The 27,622-nt window shown below is 43.7% G+C and overlaps 3 protein-coding genes across 5 annotated transcripts; 2 read left to right on the top strand and 1 right to left on the bottom strand.

Moving 5' to 3' along the window:
* The first annotated feature begins 545 nt into the window (after positions 1-545).
* On the top strand, positions 546-4,939 carry vgll2a (vestigial-like family member 2a). 2 transcript variants are annotated; one of them, XM_029849281.1, is made up of 4 exons: positions 546-801; positions 1,645-1,879; positions 2,576-3,076; positions 3,766-4,939. In XM_029849281.1, the coding sequence occupies exons 1-4, from the start codon at positions 724-726 to the stop codon at positions 3,825-3,827; spliced, it is 876 nt and encodes a 291-aa protein (XP_029705141.1). In that variant the 5' UTR covers positions 546-723; the 3' UTR covers positions 3,828-4,939. The 2 variants fall into 2 exon arrangements, with proteins under 2 accessions (XP_029705141.1, XP_029705142.1); XM_029849282.1 differs by having other exon boundaries at positions 3,601-4,939.
* Positions 4,940-14,584: 9,645 nt separating this feature from the next.
* plg (plasminogen) lies at positions 14,585-22,166 on the top strand. 2 transcript variants are annotated; one of them, XM_003971472.3, is made up of 20 exons: positions 14,585-14,734; positions 14,838-14,953; positions 15,742-15,877; positions 15,950-16,056; positions 16,208-16,322; positions 16,414-16,553; positions 16,716-16,836; positions 16,925-17,043; positions 18,023-18,185; positions 18,490-18,614; positions 18,701-18,860; positions 19,578-19,768; positions 19,836-19,984; positions 20,055-20,148; positions 20,269-20,383; positions 20,493-20,567; positions 20,644-20,784; positions 21,144-21,250; positions 21,319-21,464; positions 21,892-22,166. In XM_003971472.3, exons 2-20 carry the CDS (start codon positions 14,905-14,907, stop codon positions 22,051-22,053), a joined length of 2,415 nt encoding a protein of 804 aa, XP_003971521.2. In that variant the 5' UTR covers positions 14,585-14,734; positions 14,838-14,904; the 3' UTR covers positions 22,054-22,166. The 2 variants fall into 2 exon arrangements, with proteins under 2 accessions (XP_003971521.2, XP_029705099.1); XM_029849239.1 differs by lacking the exons at positions 14,585-14,734; positions 14,838-14,953; positions 15,742-15,877 and having other exon boundaries at positions 16,030-16,055; positions 16,206-16,322.
* A 216-nt stretch (positions 22,167-22,382) lies between these two features.
* LOC101072186 (solute carrier family 22 member 2-like) lies at positions 22,383-27,196 on the bottom strand. Its single transcript, XM_003971473.3, has 12 exons — positions 26,694-27,196; positions 26,353-26,400; positions 26,169-26,272; positions 25,920-26,074; positions 25,544-25,712; positions 25,357-25,471; positions 24,618-24,724; positions 24,331-24,545; positions 24,129-24,237; positions 23,931-24,043; positions 23,572-23,671; positions 22,383-23,130 (listed from the first exon to the last, which is right to left on the bottom strand). Exons 1-12 carry the CDS (start codon positions 27,042-27,044, stop codon positions 23,070-23,072), a joined length of 1,647 nt encoding a protein of 548 aa, XP_003971522.2. The 5' UTR covers positions 27,045-27,196; the 3' UTR covers positions 22,383-23,069.
* Between the last annotated feature and the right edge of the window lie 426 nt (positions 27,197-27,622).

Below are 27,622 nucleotides of genomic sequence, written 5' to 3'. Positions count from 1 at the left end.
CAACCAGATGCCCCTTTATCTTGGATTTCTGGTTCCTGCTGGTCCACGGGCCCACGGACACAAAAGACCTCATGTCAACCTGTTGCTAATAATGTAACATATTACCGCTGGAATATGAACGTAATAGAATGTGATAAAGTTCACAAAACTTGCTAAACTATAACACTTAACATCAGATTAAATTAAATTAAAAAAAACATGATTTCAGAAGCTAAAATAAGTTATTCCTGCTGTGTGAAAGGATCTTTCTGTGAAGCGTTCCTTAATTTTATGCCGTTTTTTTCCACATTCTGAGCTCTATCGCCAATGAAAGCCAAAAGGATAATGGTGCTCATAGCAGTGCTGTTTGTGCCTCAGGTCTGAGTATTAATGGAGAGTCTAACAGCTTCAAATGAAGCCTGATCTTAAATCACTGACTGTCGTCGTCAATAACAGCTCATTTGTGTTTGTTGTGGGGTCTTTTCTGTAATTGAAGCTCATTAAGGCAGAGTCTGATATGGGGACTCTGATTGGCTGGAGGGCGGTGTCGGCACTGGCTGTGTGGGTGCGTGTGGATTGGGTTCCATCCAGTGCGCGCAGACAGCCCAGTGCGTAAAAGCGCAGAGCGGCACCGCGGAGCCCCCCCACCGATGAGTCCTCCCCCGGCAGGATTAATGTTCCCAGCCGGTCCGAACACCACTGCGCGCTGCGTGATTCTCTGCTGTTCTCCGTGATTCCTTCGCCATGAGCTGCCTGGATGTGATGTACCAAGTGTTTGGTCCTCAGCCGTATTTCAGCTCCTACAGCCCCTACCACCACCAGGTACGGCCCAGATCCTGCGCTAATCAGGTCAAACTTCCCTCTCGGAAGATTTCAGACACTTTTGTTTGAGGTTCAAGATGCCACTTAGGCTACAGCTCAGGCGGAGATGCCGTAAGTTTAAGTTAAACTCGGATAAAAGTTCATGTTATGGAAAAGGTGCGGCGCGTAAATGAAATCCGAATTGGCAGCCTGTCACTAACCTTCGGTGATTTAGCCAGAAACTGTCGATTAGAGTTGAACCTGGCGTATTTTTGCGTCATTCTTCCAGTGGCGGAACGTTCTATTTTATATGGTCGGGATGTTTTGGGCGATCACGGGATTTACGTTCACATTTCCTGTCGGGTTAAATCAGTTTTATGGCGCGTTTGCCCGTGATGTCATATTTTAGGATGAAGTTTCCCTTGTAAAGCTCCGTGACTGAGCTGAGGGTTTTTAAAAAATATATTTTTATTTACTTAAAAAAAAAAAAAAACTATTCAACATCACACACTCAAAGAAAAACTTTAACAAAACTTTAATCTTTTTCATCCCTCCATTGGCATTTTTATAATTATTTGAAACGTTCTAATGCTTTAGTTTCTTATCCCTTTTATGTTCTATTAGTAATTTAAAAAATAGTAGTTAAATAGTTGTATGAGTCCATACAACACATTTTTTAAAAGAGTGAATTTCAAATCCAGTTGAAGTCATAAATGTTGGCATGTGTCCACTAAACAAAATAAAATGCATACTTGATTTAAAGTTCAAAGGCCAAATGTGCCTGTGTTGCATAAATCTGCACGATCCTGATTTTGCTCTTTCTAAAATGAAGCAGCAGTTTTTATTTCCTGTCTTCTCTCTTAGAAACTGGCCTTGTATTCCAAAATGCAAGAGCCGCAGGATGGCAGCCGGCTTGGCCACCCACACATCAAGGAGGAGGACAAGGAGCTGCCGCCCGGAGCCGAGTACCTGAGCTCCCGCTGCGTCCTCTTCACGTACTTCCAGGGCGACATCAGCGCCGTGGTGGACGAGCACTTCAGCCGAGCCCTGAGCCTCACGGGCTCCTACACGGCTTCCAGCAGCCACAAGGCTGGAAAAGGTATGTGTGTGTGTGTGTGTGTGTGTGTGTGTGTGTGTGTGTGTGTGTGTGTGTGTGTGAGAGAGAGAGAGAGAGAGAGAGAGTGTATTCATATCATCATCATATTTGTCCCCATTTTCTCTTTAGCACCAACATTCTTCAACACAGAAGCAGAGTTGTCATTTGAGGAATTTTATTTTATTTTTGTAACCAGAGGTTTTGTGATTTCACTACAGATTACTGTTACAAAATGGTTTATTTTCAAATATTATCTGCAATATTATACAATTATTCTACATCTACAATTATTGCTACAATAATGATCTCGCCCACTTTTCTGTTTAATTCCACCTCCTGTGGTTCTAAACACAACCAAAGCCGGAAGGTTTGTTGCTGCGTCGGCATGAAATTGTAACTTTATTTGCACATTTTCTGTTTATTTTTTTTTTATGTTCCACATCGATGCAGATATGATCAAATCGTGTTATGTTAAATGTGGAAAATGTCCTAATCAACCCGATCCATAGGTAATGTGACACTGAAACTGATTAAAAAAATATTTTCTATCAAGATCAAAAGGGATTCCAAAGCCAGCGGCAAAGCCACGAAAATATCTCTTAGTCCTTGGTTTCATAAAGGAATAAACCATGTTTTGTCCGTATTAAAAGTGTTTTAGTGCTAACCTGAAGCCACGTACCGTCTGTTCTGTCTCCACAGATGCCTCGTTCCCCATGAGCCAGAGAAGTTTCCCTCCATCCTTCTGGAACAGTTCTTACCAGCCGTCCGTCTCCTCGGCGTTGGGCAGCGCCCTGTCGGCGCCTCATGGGGACCTCCCGTTTGCCGGAGACCCGTACTCTTCCGTCTCCCTGCACAACCACCTCCACCAGTCCAGCCCTGAGACCTGGCACCCCTCCCATCACCACCACCACCACCACCACCACCACCCGTACTCACTAGGAGGCGCTATAGGAACTCAAGGCTCACCGTACCCGCGGCCCGGGGTCCACGAAATGTACGGAACGCCGTTTGACCCTCGATACGGGTCTCTGCTGGTCCCGTCTGTGAGGCCTCATCACCGCCTGACAGCAGGGAGCTCGGTCCCGGGACCCAGCGCCTCCCCCTGTGACCTGGGAGGGAAGGGGGAGTCGGGATCAGCTTCCTCCTGGAGCGGCACCTTCTCGGGGGCTGGAGCAGAGATCGGACTGAACATGGATCCAGGTATTGGCACCGAGCTCCACATCCCATCGGCTCAGGCTTAGCTGATAATAAACAGACAAATATCAGGGTTTCACATTAGATTTCAGGTGTTGGGTGAAGAATGATTAAGATCAGGAGGAATTAAAGAGACGTCTGCTGATTCAAACCTAGCGGAAGTCAAGATTTTGAGGGAAAAGAAGCCATCAGGCTGGTTTTAAGGTGAAATAATGAGGGATCAGTTCAGAATAATTTAGTGATCCCGATGATCTAATTAAATCAGCAGCATCGGTTTCATTCAGTAACAGCGTAAAAAGCAGCTTTAAACTGCCCCCTGGTCCCGGATCACCTTACCACCAGTGTTTTGACTGTCACTCATCACCTTCACACCACCTGTCAGCTTCCTTTTCTCCTGCTTTCATCCCCTCTGCCCCCGGCTATTCCTCCTGCTTTTATCCACAGGACATTTGCACTTCTTTCTCTAACCTCCCCTTTTCCCCTGCTTCTCTCCACTTCCGCTGTCTTTTCTTCCTGCCGTTTCCTCTCAGGTCTGCAGGCTCAGGATAAGAGCAAAGATCTGTACTGGTTCTAGAGTCTGCTGAGACTCTCCTTCCCCTTCACGCCCTCCTTCTTCAGCCTTTCCTGCTCTGTTGCTCTGCTGCTGTTGTGGGATGGCTGACGGAGAAACTGATAAGCTTGTGGTCTACTTTCAGCCCGGTGCTTCGGCAGACTGTGTGGCGGCGGCGGCAGCGGCAGCACGGTGCTGCTCAGCTGATCGCCGACTGTGTGGATACAAAACAAATGCAACTTAAAATCTGAGAGATGCTTTGGATTGGGACGAAACTCTTTGTGAATGAGCAGAAGCAACATTCCTACAGTGGGAAAAAGAAAACAAACTCTGGGGACAGACGGACAGAGACAAGTGTTCCAAAGACTTGAATGATTTGGCAGGACTCGCCTGACTGGGACAACTGGCTGCAGACACTGGGAGTGTTTTGGCTGCAGCCAAAGTCCGTGTTGGTGTTTTTGGAGGCCGCACAGTGAGAATCTGACGAGCCCAGACGACAGGAGGAGCTTCCAGGCTCCTGCTGCACTGTACATGTTCATTTAAACCGTCTTTCTTCAAACATTTCCCAAACTCTCGTGGTCTCGCGTGGTGATTCAAGCATGAACTGGTGGCCCAGTTTCACATCATACAGCAGAGAGAAAACTTCAAAATTCCAGGTGCTGCACAGTTCCTCGTCTGCACGTGAAGTCTGCCCACACGAGCAGGTTAGGAGCGTTCGTCTCCAAACACGTGTGTAATTATTGGTATGTTCAGGTTCACAGCACTCAGGACGGACTTGGGCAGCAGAACCAAAGCTCAGCGTCTGTAAGCAGGAACTACAAAACCTTCTGTAATGGCAGAATAAAGAAGTAGTACTGAGGTGTGAGTGTTGGGGCACCACAGAAAGCTGAAAGTGAATCCATAACATAATTATCCTGAGTGTAAACACAGCAGATCACACTTGTTTATACTGACAGACAGCTGACAAACACACAGAAACGTTGTGATGCGATCTAAACGCACAACTGCATATACACAGATGCACTATATGACAGTAGTATGTGATAACTTATACTGGATGAAAATCAATGAAAACGATGTATTTATGTATTTGTTATTGGTGAAACGTGTAGCTTTTGTTGCTTTTGTCTGGCCAATTAAATGATTATATTTCACATTTCAAAGGGGTGAAAAGTAGATTCCAGACTGATTTGTTTGGGATTTCAGTTACTTAAACTGTGTTTTATTTTACAGTTTACACAGGAACCAGTTAATCATGATATGAAGCTCTGACAAAGACATTTTAATGGACTTTAAACATTAAAGCTGTGACCTCTAAATAACAACAGCCTCATTGAGACACCAACAGCAGTAACAGGAGCCATGTTTGTGTTCATATTGGTGTCGTTTATGTGTGTCAGTGTGAATTCATCTGTTGGGATAAACTCAGTAACAGAGCAAATGGAGGTAGAACACCTCTGCAGACAGAAGAACACCTCTGCAGACAGAAGAACACCTCTGCAGACAGAGAGAACACCTCTGCAGACAGAAGAACACCTCTGCAGACAGAAGAACACCTCTGCAGACAGAAGAACACCTCTGCAGACAGAAGAACACCTCTGCAGACAGAGAGAACACCTCTGCAGACAGAGAGAACACCTCTGCAGACAGAGAGAACACCTCTGCAGACAGAAGAACACCTCTGCAGACAGAGGGAGAACACGTCTGCAGACGGAGGTAGAACATGTATGCAGACGGAGGGAGAACACCTCTGCAGACGGAGGTAGAACAGCTCTGCAGACGGAGGTAGAACACGTCTGCAGACGGAGGGAGAACACGTTTGCAGACGGAGGGAGAACACCTCTGCAGACAGAGAGAGAACACCTCTGCAGACGGAGGTAGAACACCTCTGCAGACGGAGGTAGAATACGTCTGCAGACGGAGGTAGAACACCTCTGCAGACGGAGGTACAACACCTCTACAGACGGAGGTAGAACACGTCTGCAGACGGAGGTAGAACACCTCTGCAGACGGAGAGAGAACACCTCTACAGACGGAGGTAGAACACGTCTGCAGACGGAGGTAGAACACGTCTGCAGACAGAGAGAGAACACCTCTGCAGACGGAGGTAGAACACCTCTGCAGACGGAGGTAGAACACGTCTGCAGACGGAGGTAGAACACCTCTGCAGACGGAGGTAGAACACCTCTGCAGACGGAGGTAGAACACGTCTGCAGACGGAGGTAGAACACCTCTGCAGACGGAGGTAGAACACGTCTGCAGACGGAGGTAGAACACGTCTGCAGACAGATGTAGAACCGACCAGTTTGTTGTGGGCATTTATGAAACTTATTTTTATGGTGAAAGCTGAGATGATAAAACTACCTTCATAATCGTGTCAACATGATAAATGTAAACTTCACATCAGCGGTAGCAGTGTGTGTGTGTGTGTGTGTGTGTGTGGGTGGGGTGGGGGGGTCGTGGTGGGGGGGGGGGGGGGGGGGGGGTTCTATGGATAAATGTGGAGAACGACGACTATTTGAAGCCACTTGACTCCGTCTCTCCCAGCTCTCATGCAGCTGTCAACGACAACTGCTCTTCAACACGCGCACACACACACACACACACACGCGCACACACACACACACACACACACACACACACACACACACTGTTGTACCCAAATGATCTATGAGCTCTTTGTTTTGCTGGACTTTATCACATAAGTTTGAAAAGTATTAAGAGGAAACGTTTCTAAAATATGTTTTATTACAATTAAAAAGATGTCAGTAATGATCTAAAAGTGAAGCAAACATGACTGAAAGTCTATTAAAGTCCACCTGTAGAGTTCTAATAAGCCTCAGGATCAACTCACCACATCTGCAGCCACAACTGCGCTTTAACTAAACTGAAAAAGTGTAAAACGGAATGAGTGGCCTTTGACCTTTGACCCCGGATTTCTCCGGATAAGCGCTGCCTATCGGGCTCAAATCATTTTCAGCAGTTTTAAGAATCAGGGACACATTTTTTTTATGTGATGTCATTTCAGATTTAGATCTTTAAAGCAAAAGAAAGCAAACAAGAAGCCAAATTGAACCTCCGTGAGGCAGTTTCAGCCGTCCAGCCTGTGGTGTGAATTAGCTTCGGCTGAGACGGAGACAGCTGTACATTAATAACGGCTTCTGAGCTGAGCGATGACGGATAGGAGAAGGGTGCACAGGAGGTGTCTCTCTGTCTCTGTCAGCCTCGACCCTCCATTCTTGGGCTTCATTTCTCCTTCTCCAGTCATTTCAGCTCTCTGGCAGCAGAACATTGTTGCTACCAAACAAACCTAAATAATTCAGGAGCCCTGAAGGAGAATCTCAAACTAGAGGAAGTTCACCAGCGACCGGTCAACGGACTGGTCAACTTTGCCCACCATCACTGGAAATAAGCACCGACCGTCAGCCCCATACAGGCCAATTAGGGCACCAGTAAGGAAACAACCATCTGTTGTGAACAAAAAAGCCCAGCTTGGATTTCTGGATATTAAACAACAAAAATGAATATTTGCTTAATATGAATTGATAAGGGGAGCTGATTATTGGAGAGTGTGTGCAGAACTCATCGTCACTGGTCCCAGTACTGCTCTCTGCTACAGGGATGGATGGATCGGGCTGGTCTCTCCAGTCTGGTCGGCCTCCTCTGAACTGGCCGTCGTGTGCTGAGGAATGCGAAGCCTGTTAATTCCTCTGAGCTCCAGAGCAACTTGCTACCACATTCACCACACATTAACAACACATTCATGACATCTCCACTAAAGCGGCGCTGCCAGCCACCCACACGACGCTCTGCTACACTTAATATTTGTTCATTATTCACGGCTGAAAGCCCGTCAGAACATTGATAATGAAAATCAGAATATTCCACATTATGTTTTACACCCCGTTGCTGTGAAAATAAACCTGTAAATGATGCTTTTACCTCTGAGCATGGCCATATTTTTTTTGCAGTTATTTATTCAAAGCAGCATTTTTCATGTCCATATATATTTATTAAAAATAGATGCCTGATTTATTTGTTTATTTCTTTCTAGCAAATTCTGCGATCCACGTTTGCTACAGCAGCAGCTGCTCTCCCTTCTGAATCCAGCAACACAGCAGCAGGTCGAGACGTGTTCGCGGCTTCCACACGAACGGAAACGGACCAAACAGAGAAGATTTGCACTGGATTTGCCCGATTATCTCACATGGAGAGAGAGAGAACTTAATCCAATTTTCCCAGTTTCCCCAAAACAAAACAAAACAAAACAGGAGTTTGTCAAAAGCAGGAAGTAGATCTAAAGGCAATAATGGGGCTGATTATATTGATGTTTTTTCTTCTATTTATCTTGTAACATCTAGTTTCCTCTTGAGGACACAGGCATCTATCCTCCTCTCCTCCATCCCTCCGTCTGTGATCTCTGCTGTTAGAGCGGATCACAGCTAAGTGAAGCGATCGAGTTTCTCCTCCTTTGACGGCTGTTTACAGGACAGCTAGAGCGGAACAGCCAGCTAACAATGCCCAGTGAATCTCCTGCTCCGTTCTGCAACATTCCTCGCATCGCTACCTGGGTTTGCTACAGTTCCTGTCGTGAGCAGAAGGGCGGAGATAAAAAAAACCAAAAAAAACCCTCATTTTTGGACCAAGAAGGAATTACATGAAAAGCATCAGGCAACTTTTATTGCTATTTTATCAGAAGATCCTGAGCTGGACGTTGCAACACTGCACGTGGAGGTGTGGAGCTGAATCCCCACCCAACGAACCCCCATCTTCAGCATATAAAAGTCAGGTTATTGAGCTAACAATGACTTCATAAAAGACCTGTGAAGCGCTGGTTATGCAGTTTCTTGGTAGCTAACATCTCCCAACGCGTTAATGACAGAACTGAGAGTGGAGACCAAGTAAATGAACTGGTCTGGAGGAAACAATGAACATATATGGAGGCAGCAGCCGACCGGCGAGAGTGTGCCCAGTTTCATCTGAGAACAAAAGTAGCTCGTCAGGCCGCGGATGGCGGCTCAGCTGTCTGTATATTTGTCAGAGGCAGTGAAAGCTGGCCTGAACCGTGGCCAACATTAGCCCCACCAGTATATGTGGGACTGTAGATGGATCCCATCCTTTGCTGGGTTATTATTTTGAAGCGGACAGGTGGACGCCCCACCTGCCAGGTCACTTTTCTGAGGGTCTGTGAAACAGATAGCTTGGTCAGATCAACTGTCGTTTCCTTCAAACGTCAACAATAAAACCGGGCACACAGTTGGTCACGGACCCCTCCTCGTCTCTGCCCAGACCTCCGGATTACTTAAAGGAAACACTAAACAAACAGACTCACCTGGACAGGTAACCTGAGAGGAGCGCCACCTTGACCCCCGTTCTCCGAGGGGCTCCTCCCCCACCGTAAAGGCACCATTTCCTCTCAAAGTACCGCAAGCATTAAGAGGTCCCGTGGGGCCTCGGGGTGCATGTGAGCTCTTGATGGAGCTGAGGACCAAACAGGTAGAAAAAAGGATGAAGAGTGATGGGTGAGGTGTGAAGACAAGCCAAGACGATCTGGTTGGACAGATGATCTATGACCACAAGCAGACGAGAAGGGGGGAAAAGACGAGGTGTTTAAATGGATTTGGTGCCTCTTTTGTCTAAAGTATTACCAGTAGCCCTAAGGTGAGAGGCCAGAGGATTGTTGGTTCAAATCCCACAACCTGCCAGGAATGTTTGAGGAAGGAATTAAAGACTTTCCATCTACAGCTGTGGAAACAGGCGGGAGGCGTCTTTGGGCCGCCGTTATACCTGTGTTTTTGCTCCACTCTTTATTTCCGGCCCTTTCCTCTGACTCAAACTGGCTCCGGATCCATCTGACGCGACGCAGCGGAGTCCACACACACAGTCATTTCATTTATGAACGTGTCATTTAAGATGGCTGAGAACATTATTGAAGAATGCGCCCATTTAAACGTTACATGTGTGTCGATCGGGCCAAACCTGAAGCCCGAAGTCGCACACTGAGCTGCAGCTTCTGCGTGTGACTGTGGGAGAACAGGTGGACATAGTTTCTGTCAAACGCACTGAGATTGATGGAGCGGGTTAGAGCGCCGGCCAGGGGTATTCTCTTACAGTAATGGCCCAGGCCGAGACAGCTGGACTCTGTACATCGCGCTGTGGGCGTGCACGTGTGCATACTTGCGCAGCGCCGTGTGCATGTTGTCTATACGGAGATGCATTGTGCTGCGGGATGAAGGAGCGACGGCTGTGTGTCAGTGGGACGTTTTTAGGCCCCGCTCAAATCTCCCAAACAGCCGCGTTTGATCGATTCCAGATTTAAAAATAATAATCTGATGGATGTGATATAGAGGCTGAAGGTGCGTGTTGGGATTCCGGCTAAATGCCGGGTTCCTTTTGTTTTTAAGGCTGGAAGACCTCTCCATTCAACGCAAGAATCCCAGTTAGCTGTGGAGAAACGCTGCCTTTCCATTAATGTCCCGGCAGCAGCACGACGCGCTGTCCTTGAGTTCACTTTTCAATTTGGGCCCGAGTGTTATCAGTGAGCTTTATGTTTCATTTGTATTGCGAGCGGAATGCGTCGCACCACAGGCGCAGATGTAACAGGAATTAAATTTTGTTTTAAATTAATGGTGAAACTGAAACGTGGATTAAGTAAATAACACATTGCTTTGGCTAAACCTTGGACTTCTATTTAAAAACGGGGGCATTCAAAAAAAATAAATCCAACAAAAACAAACAGTTAAAGTCCTGGTGGTTTTTTCTGCAAACTAACGAAAAAAACAACGAGATTCTTGCAACAAACACTGAGCCGGAGCGGAAATATTTTCATTTGCAGTCAAGAGGAATCAGGACTCCGCTCTGCTTCGGTTCACTAACTTTTTAAGTGTTTTTACTGTTTATTTCCCCTTTTTAATCAGCAACCAAGAGCTGGAGCAGATGTAGTAGGAAATCCAGGCGTGGACACGGCGTAAAATAGCGACACTGTGTCTCATTCTGGTGTTTAATCACACATCCTTCCAGGCCAAGGGCAAGTCATTTAAGCAATGCTGTAATCAAAGAAAAAAATGCTTTCAGTCCCAGGAACAATGAGCAGAACGTGTTCCACAGTTTCCCGAAGCTGGTCCTGATGGCCCATCGTCCGACCAAAGAGGCGGGGAATTAAAAACGGGATGAAAAAGGTGACATTCTGAAGGAGCCGAGCGAGATTTTTCCCCCTTGTCTGTAATGCAAGACGACCCTGATGTTTCAGGGGTTTGACCCGAGGAAAAGAAACTGGAGTTTGTTCATCACAACCACCTACCGACAACTTCTGTAGATGTTCGGCGTCAGTTAATGTAAAAAATCAATCAATCAAATTAACAAACTCTATTTTAACTATGTTGCTGTGTAATATGTTGCTGGATTTTATACAGTTAGTTTGCCATATTAGGAGTTAGATGGGTGATAGAAACGTTATTTATTATATTAATCTGTTCACATGGGGATATTCAGCTATATTTGAAACCAACATAATTTCATTAGCAGGCTGCAGCATGTGTAAATTAATGTGATGTCACAGGTTGGACGAAGATCAGAGATGAGCTCAGAAAGATCAAAATCAACATGTTTCCCTTTTTTTTTTAAAGATCTAAATTTATTTACTACACATATAGAAATAATTTCATATTAAACTCAATATATTACGTTCGAGTTAAGGAGGCCAGGACCCAGATGCGGAGTGTAAAACAAAAGGTTCTTTATTGCCATAAAAACAATGCAAGGAGAGACAGTTCTCCGAATGAAGGATCGAATGAAGTAACAACAACAACAAAAAAACCCTAAGAAAGTAGCAACAGAAAAACGAACTAAAAAAAGAAACACCAAGAAATGGGGAAAGAAAACCGTCGAGAAAAAAATACAGCTGGAAACAGTGACAAGGCACTGACCAAACTTACTCCGCTGGAGAATAACAGGGGTTAACACGAGGCGAAGGGCTGGAGATCCCTGTGAGCTGGAGCCAGATGCTGAAGCATCAACAATCCAGCACCGAGACCGAGAGGGGAGAGCTGAAGTAGGAGCTAGTTTAGGCGGAAGGAGCTGCAGGTGTCCCAGCGGCTCAGTGCTCCCAGAGATCAGCCCGCCCCTAAATGCTCCTGCAGGTAGAGAGGGGGGGGGGGTGAGAAGTCTGAGTGACAACCAGAAACAGAACCGCCACGCAATATGTGGTCACGTGACTTGGATCGGATCACTGCTTGGTTCAGAGGACTGACGCTCTCACATACATCACTAATTAGGATGTTTAAACCTTCATGACATTCCTGAGGTCACACAGGGAACGGAACATTGGTGCAGACTGGTTCATACTGGTGGAAACTGGTGGATACTGGTAAATACTGGTGGATACTGGTAAATACTGGTGGAAACTGGTGCAGACTGGTGGAAACTGGTGGATACTGGTAAATACTGGTGGAAACTGGTGGAAACTGGTGGATACTGGTGGAAACTGGTGGATACTGGTAAATACTGGTGGAAACTGGTGCAGACTGGTGGAAACTGGTTCATACTGGTGGAAACTGGTGGATATTGGTGGAAACTGGTGGATACTGGTAGATACTGGTGGAAACTGGTACAGACTGGTGGAAACTGATGGATACTGGTGGATACTGGTGGAAACTGGTGGATACTGAAGGGTGTCCATTCACCACAAAGAAGTTACAGTTAAATCTGCAGTGGTAGCTAAATCCAGATGTTAATGTGAGGACCTCAAACATCACACCTTTAAATGCTGGAACGAACGCTGTGTGGTCAACGGTTATTGCTGCCACTCACAATGTTTTCGGTGATCTTTCTCTCTAAAGGAAGGTCTCTGGAAATTGAACTAGGAATTCTGGTCCAAATGGCAGCTGACAAAGAACCGGAGGGAAGATGTAAGTAAAAGAAGAGAATCACATCAGGCTCTAATAGAGAGCGTAATAAATTAGAATTTTGCTCACACAAAGAATAGTGACATTAAACCCTGAGAGATGTGGCAGCAGAAAGGAGGCATTCTTCCCTTTTAAAGAAGAGCAGAGCAGCTCTAAATTGAGGTCTGACAGTGGGATATTGATTGAACGGTAAACCTTGGACAACCCAGAACCAACACCTCCAAAGTATTGTGGTCCCACTGTATGAAGGAGGCTGACCTTCAACTAGCAATAACAAAACAAAAATACACTTACGCGTCGCTCAGAAAAACAAAAATGTTATTATTGCTGAAGGTGGATGGAGAAAAGAAGGATTTTTCGTCTCTGCTTTTTCATTGGCGGACAATTAAAGAGGAGGTGAGATTAGTTTTTAAAATGTAATTGAAATTGGAGAGTCGGACAAAATTCTGTTTGAAGGATTTTATCCTCAATAAAACCTGAGTTTAATGATTTGACCAAATCTGTGAATAGGTAATTTACACAAACATATTTTCATGTCTAAAAAACAACTAAGTGTTTCTGCAACTAAGTGGAGTGAACAGTAACGTGTGCGCGAGTGCAATCGGCCGGTCACCAACTGCAGCAAACCCCCTCAATATTTAACTTCACTGCTTCAGATGTCCTGTTCTCATGTTGTCAGTTAGCATAAGCAGTGACTCATGCTAAATATTTGTTTAGCAGCAACCGCCACATAGGTTTCAGGGTCATGATCAGGTGTTTGAGCTGAAGGTAGAGAATCACATCTGTATCTACAAACATATATATATATATATATATATATATATATATATATGTTTGTAGATACATATATATATATGTTTGTAGATATATACATATATATATATATATTGCCTGAAATGATACAGGTCGGTAGCAAATACAGGTGACTAACACACAGCAAAAAAGATAACATCGGTACAAAAAGAAGCTAATTTAGAACTAAAAATACCAGTTTTGGGGGATCTTACAGGTCAATTCCATCAAATCTTTGTTGATTTGTTTTATAATTGATAAGGTTTTGCAGCTCATTCTGGGATTAATAACTTCATTCTGAAGGACCAAAATATTAATCTTTTAATGTACAAAAATAAAGTTTCCTTTTCTAATTGTTATATAAAGTAATGACTAGAATAATTTTAAAGCAAGAAGAGAAAAGATTTGGCTTTGACGAGAAAAACCTGAAACCTTCTGATGCCAAAACCCTTTGAATTACGTGACCCCTCAGAATTTCTCCAATCATATAAAATATCGAGATGGGCTTCATCTATTGGAACTATTGGACAATATGATCAATAGCTCAATTTCATCTCTTATTGATTTTAATCGTTTGGCGTCAGTTCTCCTCTCTTTCATCTCTTTGTGAAGTTTCAACGAGGAGGTGAAGAATTTTAGGCTGTGATCAACACCGCCATCTTTTGGATGTACTCGGTATTACATCCATATATAATTCAATGTTTTTGGAACATTTTAAATGTAAACTTGATGTCAAACGGATAAATATGATTTTAGAGTAAACATGGGTTGGTGGAAAACAAAATACATTTCCAAATGACATTTCTGTGGGGGAACTGATGAACACTTGTTTAACATCAATTTAATATTTAAGTGCATGGAACTGTGCTTTTGTATCTCTGCCACCAATACCACACATCAATGTCCTTTAAAGAGTGGAGACATCGTGAGACATCCGATGTCGTCCTCCCTGAGATGTCTTATCACCCAACGCTGTTTATTTTAGAAAAGCGGTTGTTTTGCTAAAGTGGCCATTCAGCTGAACTAAAGTTTTGCAAGGGTCTAAAGTTTTGTTGTTTTGTAATCACGTATTTGCAGTGGAGGGCACTGATCCCGATTAGCTGAAAATTAACCACATATATTGATCCAAAATGATCTAGATTTGATTTAATCATTAAATTGTTTTTATTGCAAGTCATTCTAACTGAGACCAATAATTTAATTATCAACACAGTCACCTAACGGGTGTTTCGGGTCAAAAAGGCTGGTGATGTTGTTTGAAGAGAAAATGTTATGTGAGGCAAAGATGCGCAACAGTTCAAAGGTCACAAACAGATCTACTAAATCTGTGGGAGCTGCAGAATCTGCATCTCAGCAACTAGAAGCCTCCGAAGTGGCCTCCCTGCTCTCCAGCTGACGCCGGTTCACTTCTATGATAAAGTGAGTTCCAAATGGTCCAATTCCTAAGTACAAACGATGATTGTCCTCTGACTAACTGAGCGACTAATTGTGTCCTGTGTTGCTCTTTCAAACTTGCTGCCAGGAGTAATAAAGCAGGAGGTACTTTGATGTGAGAGCTGACCAGGAGCAGCCAGTTAAGCGGCCTCACCATGGACGTGAACACGCTCGCGCTCATCCTGGGAGCACTGATCTGCTCTGGTAAGACACAATGACAAGTCTGGGGATTATGAGTAATAACGAAGTTGTACAGGACAAAAGAGATTCTATCCCATTAAAAATACATTTTCTGGGTTCGGACAGTGGAGACAGTGACAGCAAACGTCTCCTGAGGAGGGACATTAGTCTGATTATCCATCCATCCGTCCCCTACCGCTGTTTCGGGGTCCGGTCGCGGGGGCAGCAGCCTAAGCAGAGAGGCCCAGACTTCCCTCTCCCCAGCTACTGTACTTCTTCCAGCTCGTCCGGGGATATCCCCAGGCGTTCCCAGACCAGTCGAGAGACATAGTCTGATTATCTGTCACAGTAATCCTGAAAACCATCTTTCTGAGTATGAGCTGTGGTGTACTGCAGGGATCAATCATAGGTCCCGCTGATTTTACTTTTACACTTGATTTTAAGATTTAAAAGACCTTATTGTTGAGTATGTAAAGGTAAAATGTAGCCAAGTGATTTTATTCTGAAAAGATAACTTTTCTCACTTTGAATTACTCCAAGGATAATCTGTTAACAGCGTGACTCTATGAGTCAAAGTTTGAGTCAACACTGGCCTCCCAAACACACCATTACAGATTAACTGACACAGTTTAGCCTCACTCTATTTGATCTTTGAGGTAATTATTGTTTGTTTTACTACAGTAAGCATGGTTTTGTAATGTTTGCAATACTGGGAAAATTCTGCTCATAGTTAAAAAGAGATGGACGGGGCGAAATACATTTCTACGTTTAATTTATTTATTTTTATGGATTTATTTTTCCATTCATGTCAGTTAGTGGAAGTGAGGTGGAGGGTTACACTAAAACTGCAGGAGCTTGGATCCTGTCATTGTCCGGAAGAAAGTATTCTGTCATGACTGCAGTCGAATGCGCCAGAAAATGCGACGCTGAAACAACCTTCACATGCAGGCGAGCTCACTCATATCATATTTAAAAGCTCATCAGCATCACGTACAACTGACAGCATTGATGTTTTCGCAGGTCTTTCATGTATATCGAAAAGGACCAGGAATGTCGGACCGTTGGACAAAACTCAAAATCTGAGATTGTCCTGCGCAGAAGTAGCACAGCGTTATATGAAAAAAAAGGTACTTTTTAAATGCTGTTTGTCCCCGACTTCACCACAAGTTTGACCAAAGACAGTGTGTTGCTCCATGTGTTGTCCAAGATAATGCAGAATAAACCAGCTGACCCTGTTGAACAACACCGATAGCATCTGATGTTTATTTTCTGGTGCAGTTTACCTCCTGGAGTGTGTTAATGGAATAGGAACAGATTACAGAGGAACAAAGTCCAGAACAAAAACTGGGAAGCTGTGTCAGAGATGGGGGGTAAACAGCCCTCACAGGCCAAAGTAACTCATTTGTTAACATTTGATTCTTTTTTTTTTTTTTTAAATAAAAAAAGATTCTTATTTGGTAAATATCTGAATGCGTCCTCTGCAGTTACAAGCCACAGACCAGCCCTCTGGCAGACCTGGAGTCAAACTTCTGCAGAAACCCTGACGCAGACAGCGGCGGACCCTGGTGCTACACCACCGATGCTAACACCCGCTGGGAACACTGCAATGTTTCGGCTTGCTCTGGTATAAAGTGGCCCTTATTGGCTTTTTGTGGGGATTTGGACAATTCGGAGGATTGTTAGGTTCTAAGAAATTGTCTGATGATGATTTGAATCAGGTTAATTAAACTGCTAGCATTGAAGCTGGTATCACTGGCATAAATTCTCTATTTTTCTTCTTTTGTAGAGGACTGTATTCACTGCAGTGGTGAGGATTACAGAGGAAAAGCCTCCACTACAGAAAAGGGCTACACGTGCCAGCGCTGGGATTCCCAGCAACCTCACAACCATGGCTATGATCCCAGCGTGTAAGATCACATAAGCTCAGATGCTAGTTGTTCCTAATAGGGATTAGCGATTAGGCACATTCTGAAAATAGTTTTAACTGTTTTCCAGCCTTTCAGAGAAATACCTTGAGGGCAATTATTGCAGAAACCCTGATGGAGACCCTCGACCCTGGTGCTTCACCACCAACCCAGCTAAACGATGGGACTTCTGTGATATCCCACGCTGCAGTATGTCCTGCTATGTAAACTACACTGCTAAAAAAAATAATGCAAGGAACACTTTGAAAATGCATCAGATCTCAATGGGGGTAAAGCTGTATATCATACATGGTCTACAAAATATGTTAGGAATGAAAGGATTTCAGGGAAAGCTAGCAGCAAGCTCAAACACGTCAATGCCTGGTAACAAGAAGAGACTGCTCCAAACGAGATGATGGATGTGTCCGGGGTTGGGTAGCTGAGCTCATTCTGGGGTGCAACCTGGCAGTGCAAGTGTAGTGACCAATCAATATGGTCAGTTCCTTCCTCCCTTTGGGAACTGCCTGCATGCTCCAGCCACAGAACCACAACCCACTGCACCAAGATATGGTCTGACAATGGATCCAAGGAGTTCAAATCTGTGCATTGATCCATGGATATGTCTGCTGTAACATCAGTGACCTACCACTAACTAGTGGTATACTGGTATAGGTTAACTATACCCTCATGAAGTCTGTTTTGACTGCTTGTTCAGAGACATTTTACATCAGTGGCCTGCTGGAGGTAATTTCTTAGGGCTCTGGCAGTGCTTATTCTACTCCTTCTTACGCAAACTCGCTGATACTGGCCCTGTTGATGGGTTAGGGACCATCTATAGGGCATCCAGCTCTTCCATGTATTGATGTGCCATCCTGGAGGATTGGGACTACCTGTGCAAATTCTGTAGGGTCCAGGTACCTCCTAATTCTAGTAGTGACACTGACCCCAGCTAAATGCAAATAGAAAAAAAGTCAGAGAAGATGGGGAGGGGATAAACTTCATTTAACGGATCACATCAATACTCCAGGTTTGTTACTATATGCTGATAAAAAAAAGTGTTCCTTAAATTTTTTTCCAACAATGTATTTTCTTCTAAGCAGTTTGACGGTTTCACATTAAACACATGTATCTGTTGACAATTGTAGGAAATTTCTATTTATTTTGCTGCACATCCAATTCATTTTGTCAGCTTCCGAGCCTCCGACCATTGTCCCAGAGACGACCTGTTTCACAGGGGAGGGTGGATCCTACCGAGGAACAATCGCCGTTACAGAAGCTGGAAAAACGTGCCAGAGCTGGTCATCTCAAACGCCACACAAACACAACCGCACACCAGACAACTACCCCTGCAAGTAAGAACTGCTGTTGTTGATACCACAGAATAAAGGTAGTTCTCAATGGGGCAGTTCCAAACTGTCTAATCAGTAGGGGTCATTATTAGGACGGACCTCAATTGAAGGACTTTTGGGAGTCTTTTAGATCACTGTCATTCCATTTTGTGGTTGTGATACAAATCTATCATGGTGCACAGCGTGTTCTGCTCGTTTTGCTCGAATTAATGTTATTGTCTAGGGTATAACATTGACCATAGCTAGTCAGAATGGTTGTCAAAGGTTTTTGAAAAAAATACCAGTGGTATTTCTTGCTGTCTGCCAGAGGACTCGATAACAACTACTGTCGTAATCCCGACAACCAGAGGAAGCCCTGGTGTTACACCACTGACAGTGAAACTCGCTGGGAGTATTGTCAAGTGCCTACCTGTGGGGATTCCGCTGGACCAGGTAGTGATATAAACATTACCTTCCAGATTATTTGGGAAGTTCTGTTGGAACAAATGCATTTATTTAAATGAACTTTACACCTGCAGATGATGCTGTGATTCCACCGGAAGAGGAAGACTGTTATGAGGACAATGGGTCAAGCTACCGTGGCATAACGTCACAGACAATCAGCGGAAAAAGATGTCAAGCTTGGAGCTCGATGACTCCCCATAGCCATCTGAAAACTCCAAAGAACTTCCCCAATGCGTGAGTGAAGCCTGTAGATTCTGAGAATCTCTGCTGCTTAACCTAATGATGACTAATGATTCAAACTTCTGGATGGCCTCCATTACTCAACTGTTCAAATCGGTGGTTTTTTGTTAGGTTTGAACGACCTAAAACATGAGAGAAACAAATGAGGCAAAGACAACAGCTTTACGTTTTACTTGCAGCAAGGAGGAGGGAGAGATGTGCTCAGTTACAGATCTCCAACACGTCCTCAGGCACATCTTCCGCTTATTGAAATTAGGAGGTCCCTAGTTACACAGAATTCAAATGTGCCTAAAGGGAAAGGGAAACACAAGATATCAGTTCCCATACAAAGCAAAGAATGTAAACCATAATGGTGAGAATATGCGTAGGCCTTCACTGATTTGATTAGCTTAGCTCGCATACAGCACAGTCTTCCATATCAGACAGATTAAAAGAACAGCTCCTGGGTCAGGCCCTGCAGCTCTATCTCCTTACAGCAGCTGCATTTCTGTTGTCCTTGAACAGAGGGGTACGTGTTCACACATCAAGCATCACGAACATTAGGCATTAACAAGTAATAAGAAACATTAAGTAATGAGAAACAATATAACAAGAATAAAGAATATAACAAGGTAAAAGCAAATAAGAGATAACTTTATTATAACGATTCTAACATTTTTCAACACAATTAATCTGGCTGGTCTTAAATTGCAGTTTTTCTTCCTTCAACAGTGACCTCAGGAGGAATTTTTGTAGGAACCCAGATAATGACAGAGCTCCTTGGTGTTACACTACCAACCCAGGAGTACGCTGGGAGTACTGCAACCTGGAGAAATGCTCCACAAATGCACCTAAACCAACACCTGGCACTGCCACTCAACCCCAGTCTCCCACTACCGAAGACAGTGGCCAAACAGAGAGGGGTAATTTTTTTGATTTGCTTTTAAAAATCCTTTGAAATGTGACTGTTTATAACATTCTTTGAATTAGACTGTAAAATTGGCAATGGTGAAACGTACCGGGGGAAAATCTCCATCACCATTCTGGGGGTGACATGCCAGGCCTGGAGTGCTCAGAGCCCCCACACACACAACAGCTTCACCGAAGAAACTCATGGTGACAAGGGTCTGGAGAGCAACGTGCGTATCTGTGATTGTTTCGGAAAAATTTCCAAGTTTGATCTTTGTAGTTGAACATGCTTGCTTCTAGTACTGTAGAAATCCAGATGGTGATGTGAACGGACCGTGGTGCTACACTACAGACCCAAACAAGAAATGGGACTACTGTCTGATCCCAGACTGCGGTACGTAAACGGCATTGTTAGCATCCTTGTAGGAAACCCAACGGATTTTTGCTTGATAACAGAAACCAATATTGTGTTAATGAGCTATGAAGGAATTCAAGACAATAGACTCTATTTTAGCTGGACTAAAGTGTGGCTCGCCAGCCATCAAACCAAAGCGTTGTTTTGGTCGTATCGTGGGAGGCTGCGTTTCGAAACCTCATTCGTGGCCCTGGCAAATCAGCCTCCGGACAAGGTAAGTACAAGCATAATAGAGGAAAACGGTATGTAAAGGTTGTAATTAGTTGGATTAATTGTGCATGTGTTCTGTACATTTAATTTTAGTTGCATCATCTTTTTTACAGCACGGGAATCCATTTCTGTGGGGGAACTCTGATCGACCGTCAGTGGGTTCTGACAGCTGCACACTGTCTGGAGAAGTCAGAGAAGTTTAATAGAGAACTTTTACTATTATGGAGTATGACAACTGACCACTGGGTCACGTGTTGGATGTAGGTCCACACGACCGGGGTACTACAAGATCGTTCTAGGCATCCACACAGAAAGAGCCATCGAGGCATCCAAACAGCTGAGGGACCTGGAGAAACTGGTGCTGGGACCCAATGGCGCTGACATCGCCCTGCTTAAGCTACAAACGTGAGCCTGTTTTTTCTTGATGCTCCTATATTCTTCCGCTACTAGAATTTAAAAGAAAACATTTTACATTGGACTCAATTTTGCAGCAACTGGAACATGAACATATCAGCCCCTCCAGGGTTTCACAAGACAATTTGACTGTTGCAACCTCAAATGCCTGAAAGCTGCGGCGCTTACTTATGAGATTCCGTGTGCTTCGATTACATCCGAAACTCCATCAATCAAATTTGCATCAAATTCTTTATCATCGGCACTGCAGGACTTGGTTCGACTGTTGGCAAAAGCATTTTGGCACTTCTAAATTGTGAAATGTCACAAGACGCAGGAAACACAGCTGTTGGCGTATTTGTGTTTTTCAGCCCTGCACTTCTAAATGAAAAGGTTACACCAGTGTGTCTGCCAGATAAAGACTACATTGTTCCCAGTCACACCGAGTGCTACGTTACTGGATGGGGCGAAACTCAAGGTAAAACCTGACGTATGTAAAATGTTAGAATGAGAGGTCCGGATTGCTAACTGGGAGGTGTTCTCCAGGTACGGGGGGTAACGGTGTCCTGAAAGAAGCTGGCTTCCCTGTGATTGAGAACAAGATCTGTAATCGTCCGGCCTACCTGAATGGCAGAGTGAAAGACCATGAGATGTGTGCTGGCAACATCGAGGGAGGAACTGACAGCTGCCAGGTAAGGAAACAGGCCACAGTGCAGACGGTAGTAGTTGGGGGAAGATTTTAGAGAAGTCCAACACCTGGGTAGTACTCACATCTTATAAAATGTTCTTCAAACATCAGGGGGAGGCAAGATCTTTTCAAGAAAACAGCACAATCAGACAGTCCCAATCCTTTGCTTTATTTTATCCATCTCAATGTTGTACAGTTGCTGACAGTTGCCACAGAATAAGCACGTTAACTGCCTTGTACCCGTGATAATTCAGTAAGAAAAATCCAGTTGTCATTGAAAAAGTTGGAGAAGAGATTACAATTTCCACAACATTGTAGGGGCTTGAAGCAAGTTTGGAACGCTTGTCTTGCCTTATGATGCTAGAACAAACCTGTGAGCCAGGGTTGGTGTTGTGTGTTATTCCAATCGTGTGACTTGTGTGTTTCTACAGGGTGACAGCGGTGGTCCTCTGGTGTGTAACTCAAACAACAGGTTTATCCTGCAGGGTGTGACCTCATGGGGTCTGGGTTGTGCCAATCCTATGAAACCTGGTGTCTATGCTCGGGTCTCCAAATTTATAGACTGGATAAAAAACACCATGGAACTTAATTGATCAATAAACAATTTTAAAATGTTTGGATGTTTGTAAGGTTGATTGTATGGTGTGAATAATTGTTTTGCCTGTGATGGGCAAGATCTACCCTAATAAAAAGGAAATGAATAACCTATTGGAAACCCGTTGAGGTACTCTGTTGTACTATGTACAAGTGATCCATGTTTCAGAAGCCAGATATAAGGAGGCTAAAGAGTAAAGAAAGAATAAAACGTCAGATGCAACTGGATATATTGAATGGATGTTTGCAATTTAAGTGCACAATTCAATATTTTTGAGACAATTTAAAAAATAAAAAGTGAAAACAAAATAAATGGAGCATGGAATCATGGAGTTCCATTCTTTTTATTGTCATATGTTCTGTTTAGTTTAATTAATGACTATAAGTAAAAAGCTATGGGTGAGAATGACAACTAAGCTCAGCATTAGAATTTCCCAAAGTACAATGATTAATCACCAACACCAACACCACCGATACCAACACCAATATAACAAATATTTTTAGAAAAAGTATTTTTACAGCAATTCTTCTAGAAAAGCAGTTTCTGTAAGTCTCCAATTTCAAGGATAGATAACACAGTTGCTAAATTAATTATCATAGGTGTTTACATGCAAACGCTTAGTATTACAGATGACATTATTCATGTCGCCTTCAGGCGACATTTCTGCGTTACAGATACAACAGTTTTCAGTGTTACTACTTTTCTTTAATCCCCTCCGAACACTAAATATTTCCGTGTGTTCCCAGTCAGAAAAGCTGAGTTGAAAACAGGCAATATGAGCGGTTCCAACAGTCTTGACGGTTTATCCGGACATATTTTAGTCACAAAATGACGACGATAACACTGATATTAGATTAACGAATATGATGGGAATTCCACCCAGTTTCGTTCGCCGTAAACGTCCATTAAAGTAAGCATCACAAATGCAGATACAAAGATGTTTCCGTTATTTATTTTACACGTTTAAACCATGATTAACGCGTTCTTAATAGAAGACATATTCATTGCTGGTTTTTAACATGGTTGGGCATTTAGTGGCGCGATCTGCGCAATCTTCTCTTCTGCCTTCTTTTTCCTGAAAAGAACAATATGAACAGGGGATTGAAAACACCTCCTGCAACGATCTGATTCCTCTTTAGAAAGAAAATGATGCCTACTTATTTTGTCAGAGAAATACCGTCTAAGCCTGGAAAAATATATATTACTCAAGTCCTCAGTTTGTCCAATATTTAACTTAACTTAACTCTAAATTGTTCATTATTGTAATTTTACTGTAATTCTGTCACAGTCATGCAAACTGCTAAACCGTATATTAGTTCAACTATATCTGTTAGCTCTTGCTGAACAAATTCAATATTCAAAGTCTATTTAAAAAAAATCAGGTCAGGGTTCTTTATTCTTCCTACACACCATGTGACTTTGTTGTCATCTTGTTTAGTGTATTTTATTTGATGGTTTGGGGTTGTTGTTGTTTTTTGTAATCTATTTCATGGGAAGGTTTTGTAGCATTTCTCACCTGTTTGGAAACTCTATATCGTCAATAGTCTCAGGAAGAGGAACTCCTTTGGTTTCAGGCAGCAACAGAATTAAACCTCCTCCGACGAGGGTGATGCCTCCTGAATGGAACAACGGGGAAGGTGAAAATCATTGACAACAAAATATGTAAAGACAGATTTATTACTATGCCGGCCTCATAATGTCTCAGGGAAGTAAAAGGCTGTCCTTTCTTGCTCTCCTTGATTGGAGGTGGGAACAGCAGGTTCAAATAGGGAATGGATTCTAAATATTTCCCCAGGATTCATCCAGAACTGCCACCAGATCGGTGCCGTTTTTCCTCCACGCTGCTTTCATACATCACCGAGGAGACGAACATACCAAAGATGATGAGAGGCAAGTCGTTCCAGACGGTAGCCAGCCTGTACAACACGAACGGAGCTACGATGCTTCCAATATCACAAGAGGTCGAGCAAAAGGACACTCCCAAGTTCCTACATGCAAAAATACACAAATTGAGGTTATTGAGACGTATTTGTAGTGAAACAGTCGCATTCAATATTGCATCTACCCTTTTACCTGACACATGTTGGGAAGAGCTCAGTGTTAACAAAGACCACCATCTCTACGGCCATGGTGACCGTTAACCGACCAATGCTGCCCACCACTGTCTTAAACCAGTACATATCTGAGGTGCAAGGGTGCATTAGATTAGATTACATTATAACTAACGTGTGTTCCTTAAATGACAGGTACAGCTTGAATGTAAAGCGGGGCTCACTCTCAGGGATGAAGGCAGTGATCAAGCAGGCCAATCCAGTTACGATGTTGGCGGCGCAAAAGGGAATGCGTCGCCCCATTCGTTCAACAGTGAAGAGGATGAAGAGGCATGCAGGGAGCTCCATCAGACTTGAGATGAGGAAGTCAATGTAGAGGTTTCCTCTTGCTATCCCCACCCGCATGATGAGGCCTTGATAGACCACCTCGGTGGTGAGCCTGCAGAGAGGGGAGCATTCAACTACAGCCACAAATCAAGACATATTTTTGATCCAATTTATCCAGACGTACCAGATATACATGAGAATGAGGGTGTATTTCCTCATATTTGGGGTTCTGAAGAGGTCCAGTATGGAAGCAGAGGGGGCATCACCCTCATCATCGTCAGTCGTCAATGCCTAGAATTCGTCAGAGCATTTTAACAACAATACTGAGCAGAATCTATCTTCTGTGAACATATCAGCACGGACAATCAACCTCCAAACATGCAGAGAAACATTAAGATAAGATAACAGTCTGTTCCTGCTCTGATTGGCCAGGGCTTTGAATGCACAAATCAGTCACGAGAGGAACGCTTTTCTGAAAAAGTCTAACCCACCATTTTTAAAAACCCCGCAGCAGCAAAGGCGAGGAATATTTCTTTATTTTACAAAACAAATATTAACAGTTAAAAGGCGTGGATTAATCAAATGGGCCCAACTGATGGCGACAATGGGAGCATGGCCTCGAGAGAGGGTGGGACAATTTTCTGAATTCAAACGCATTTTAAATTACCTCGTGATGATGACCTGGCTTTAAAACAAACAAGTAATTAAAGTAGTTTAAAAAGTATTTTAGAAGTAATGCTCCTCTTTCCTTTATGCAGACACTGAGCTAGCTTGTTAGCCACCAGTGCTAACCGTCCTGCTTTAGTTATTGTTAGTTAAAACGTTGTTTTTGGTGTTTTATAAACACAAAAAGCCTGCTACAGTTTGGATTTTGGACTTTGTAAAGGCTCTGGTCAATGTGTGAAACTGAAGATTTGATTTACCTCAAAGTTGCTGGAGAATTTTTTCTTGTTCTCCTTCGCTATGGCTTTTGTGATTTCAAGTGCTTTTGGAAATTTCTTCTGAGAAAGGAGCCATCTTGGTGACTCTGGGACGAACCTGCGAGGAAAAAGGTTCTTAGAGGAGAAACTCTGAACAATTCCTTGCCATTATTGTTATCAGCTTTCTCACCAATAATATACCAAGAACATGCCGGTGGGAGCAGTAATTACGACCTGGAGCCAACGCCAGTCTGTGATTAAGTAGGCGAGTAATGGGACGATGAGGAGGGCGAAGCTTAGGAATACTTGGTACATTATTCCAACAAACCGTCTGTTCTTCATGCCAACCACCTCTGAGACTGACACAAACACAGATAAAAATGAATGCTACAGACATCACAAACTGCCCATCGGAGGCTGAATCAAACTTTAAGACACTTCTTTAAGCCATCGACTCTTCAGTTTGCTTCTCAACATGATTAATGTGTTGCTAAAGCTAGCTAGCTAAGAGCTGAATCATTTGGGGAACTATAGAAATAAGAAGTTAACAAGGAAGTTATCATTACTCAGCACATAGGAGCTCATCCAGCTTCCTTTCATGCTAAAGCCAAGGAAGGCTCTGAACAGCAGGATACAGGTGTAGTTTGGAATTACAGCCACTGCAATTCCCATGATAAAATTCATCATGTTGGCTAGAACGATGGTGAGCTTCCTGCCGTACCTGGAAATACAAAACAGAAATACAGTATTTAGTCACATGTGCAGTGCTGCAGAGTTTAAATTGTAAATGATGAGAAGTTCCTAAAAATCCTCACTTATCAGAAAAGTAGCCAAAAGCCACGCTGCCGAACAGGAAGCCCACACCGAGACTGGACTGGTACATGTCGGCCAACCAAGCATCCGAGCACACCAGGGTAAACTGAGACGCCAAGTAAAAAGGGGTTACAACCATTTATTCCCTAAGGTGACAACTAATTAAAAACTACAAACATCTCTCACCTCGGTGACAAAAGACTTCCGACCTTCATAATCAAACTCCCAACCCTCCTAATGAAGAAACATATTTGCAGAGTATGACTTAAGAAACAGTAGAGGTGTGAGTTGTGTTACTGGTTTTTTAACACAAATTCTAATTACATAACTTTAAAAAAGTAACATTGTTCTGTATGCATCAAACAGTAGCAGATGGCTCCATCACAAAGCACACACAAACTGTTTAAGCGTGTAAGCGTGGTTGCTGGTGTTAATCAGGGAGTAGACAAATCCGATTTAAAATACAAAAGATTAATTTTAACAAATGGAAAGTGTCAGTTCTGTGCTGAAATCAAGGTTCCTCTCACTTTACACGCGGTGACCGGGACTCCTGTCAGGTTCAGGGTCTCCGTGCTGCAGCTGAGTGCTGTCGTGTTCCAATCCAGATCATATTGCGTGCACATGTTCTCCAGTGGTCCAGATGTGTTGCTGTAAGGCACCGTCAGTCTGCGGGTGTGTTCCAGGCTCCAGTCGCACTCCTGCCTCTTGGCCGCAACTGCAGAATCCCGGCACCAGTGGTCCGGGGTGTAACCCAGGAACACGATGGATGTCAAAAACCCCGCAATAGACAACGAAGACACGCTGAGCAAGAGGAAAATGCGCTTTTGGAAGCGGGCAAAAGGCCCAACTTCTTCTAATATATCATCAAAGGTTGTCATCCCGACAAATTTCGCCGAAAGTTTTGAGTTTTCGAGACTGAATGCAGGTGATTCCGTTTAACGAGTTAGTCTGTGAGTTGTTGAGGATCAACTATTACAGGTTCAATCTGTACATTCCCTCACGTTCCCTGGCTCCTCCTAACCCCCTCCGCATCCAAAAACACGTCGTCATCCGCTTAAATTGTGGTCCCGCTTCCGGTTGTGGTTCCGAAGGGTTAAGCAGGTCCGGAGGTGGCTCGCTGGGGGGGGCTGCTGTGAGTTGTGCCGATCTCAAGTTCATGACTGACTGACTGTCACTGCTGCTGGACTCCAGCTCCCGTGGCTCCTGATTCCGGGAAGCGGGCTTGACTTCGGTTCGCTGCTGCGTTCACCAACCGAAGTTCTTCCGACCCAAATTGCTGGACTCTGTGTGACCGAGCGTGTGCGTGTATGCGTGTGTGACCTGTTGCATGCAAATGATGCTGAGTTTCTTCTGTTTAGTCTGGTCAATTGTCTATGTATAAATATATATTTGGAAGCGCATCTCTTGCCTCTCCTTAATTAAAACGAACTTGTGTCCTTTACATAAGGTGTTTATG

This window comes from Takifugu rubripes, chromosome 16 (genome assembly GCF_901000725.2).
Source record: "Takifugu rubripes chromosome 16, fTakRub1.2, whole genome shotgun sequence".
Classification (NCBI taxonomy): domain Eukaryota; kingdom Metazoa; phylum Chordata; class Actinopteri; order Tetraodontiformes; family Tetraodontidae; genus Takifugu; species Takifugu rubripes.
Note: the sequence above shows the minus strand (reverse complement) of the source record. Positions and strands in the feature narration are given on the sequence as shown.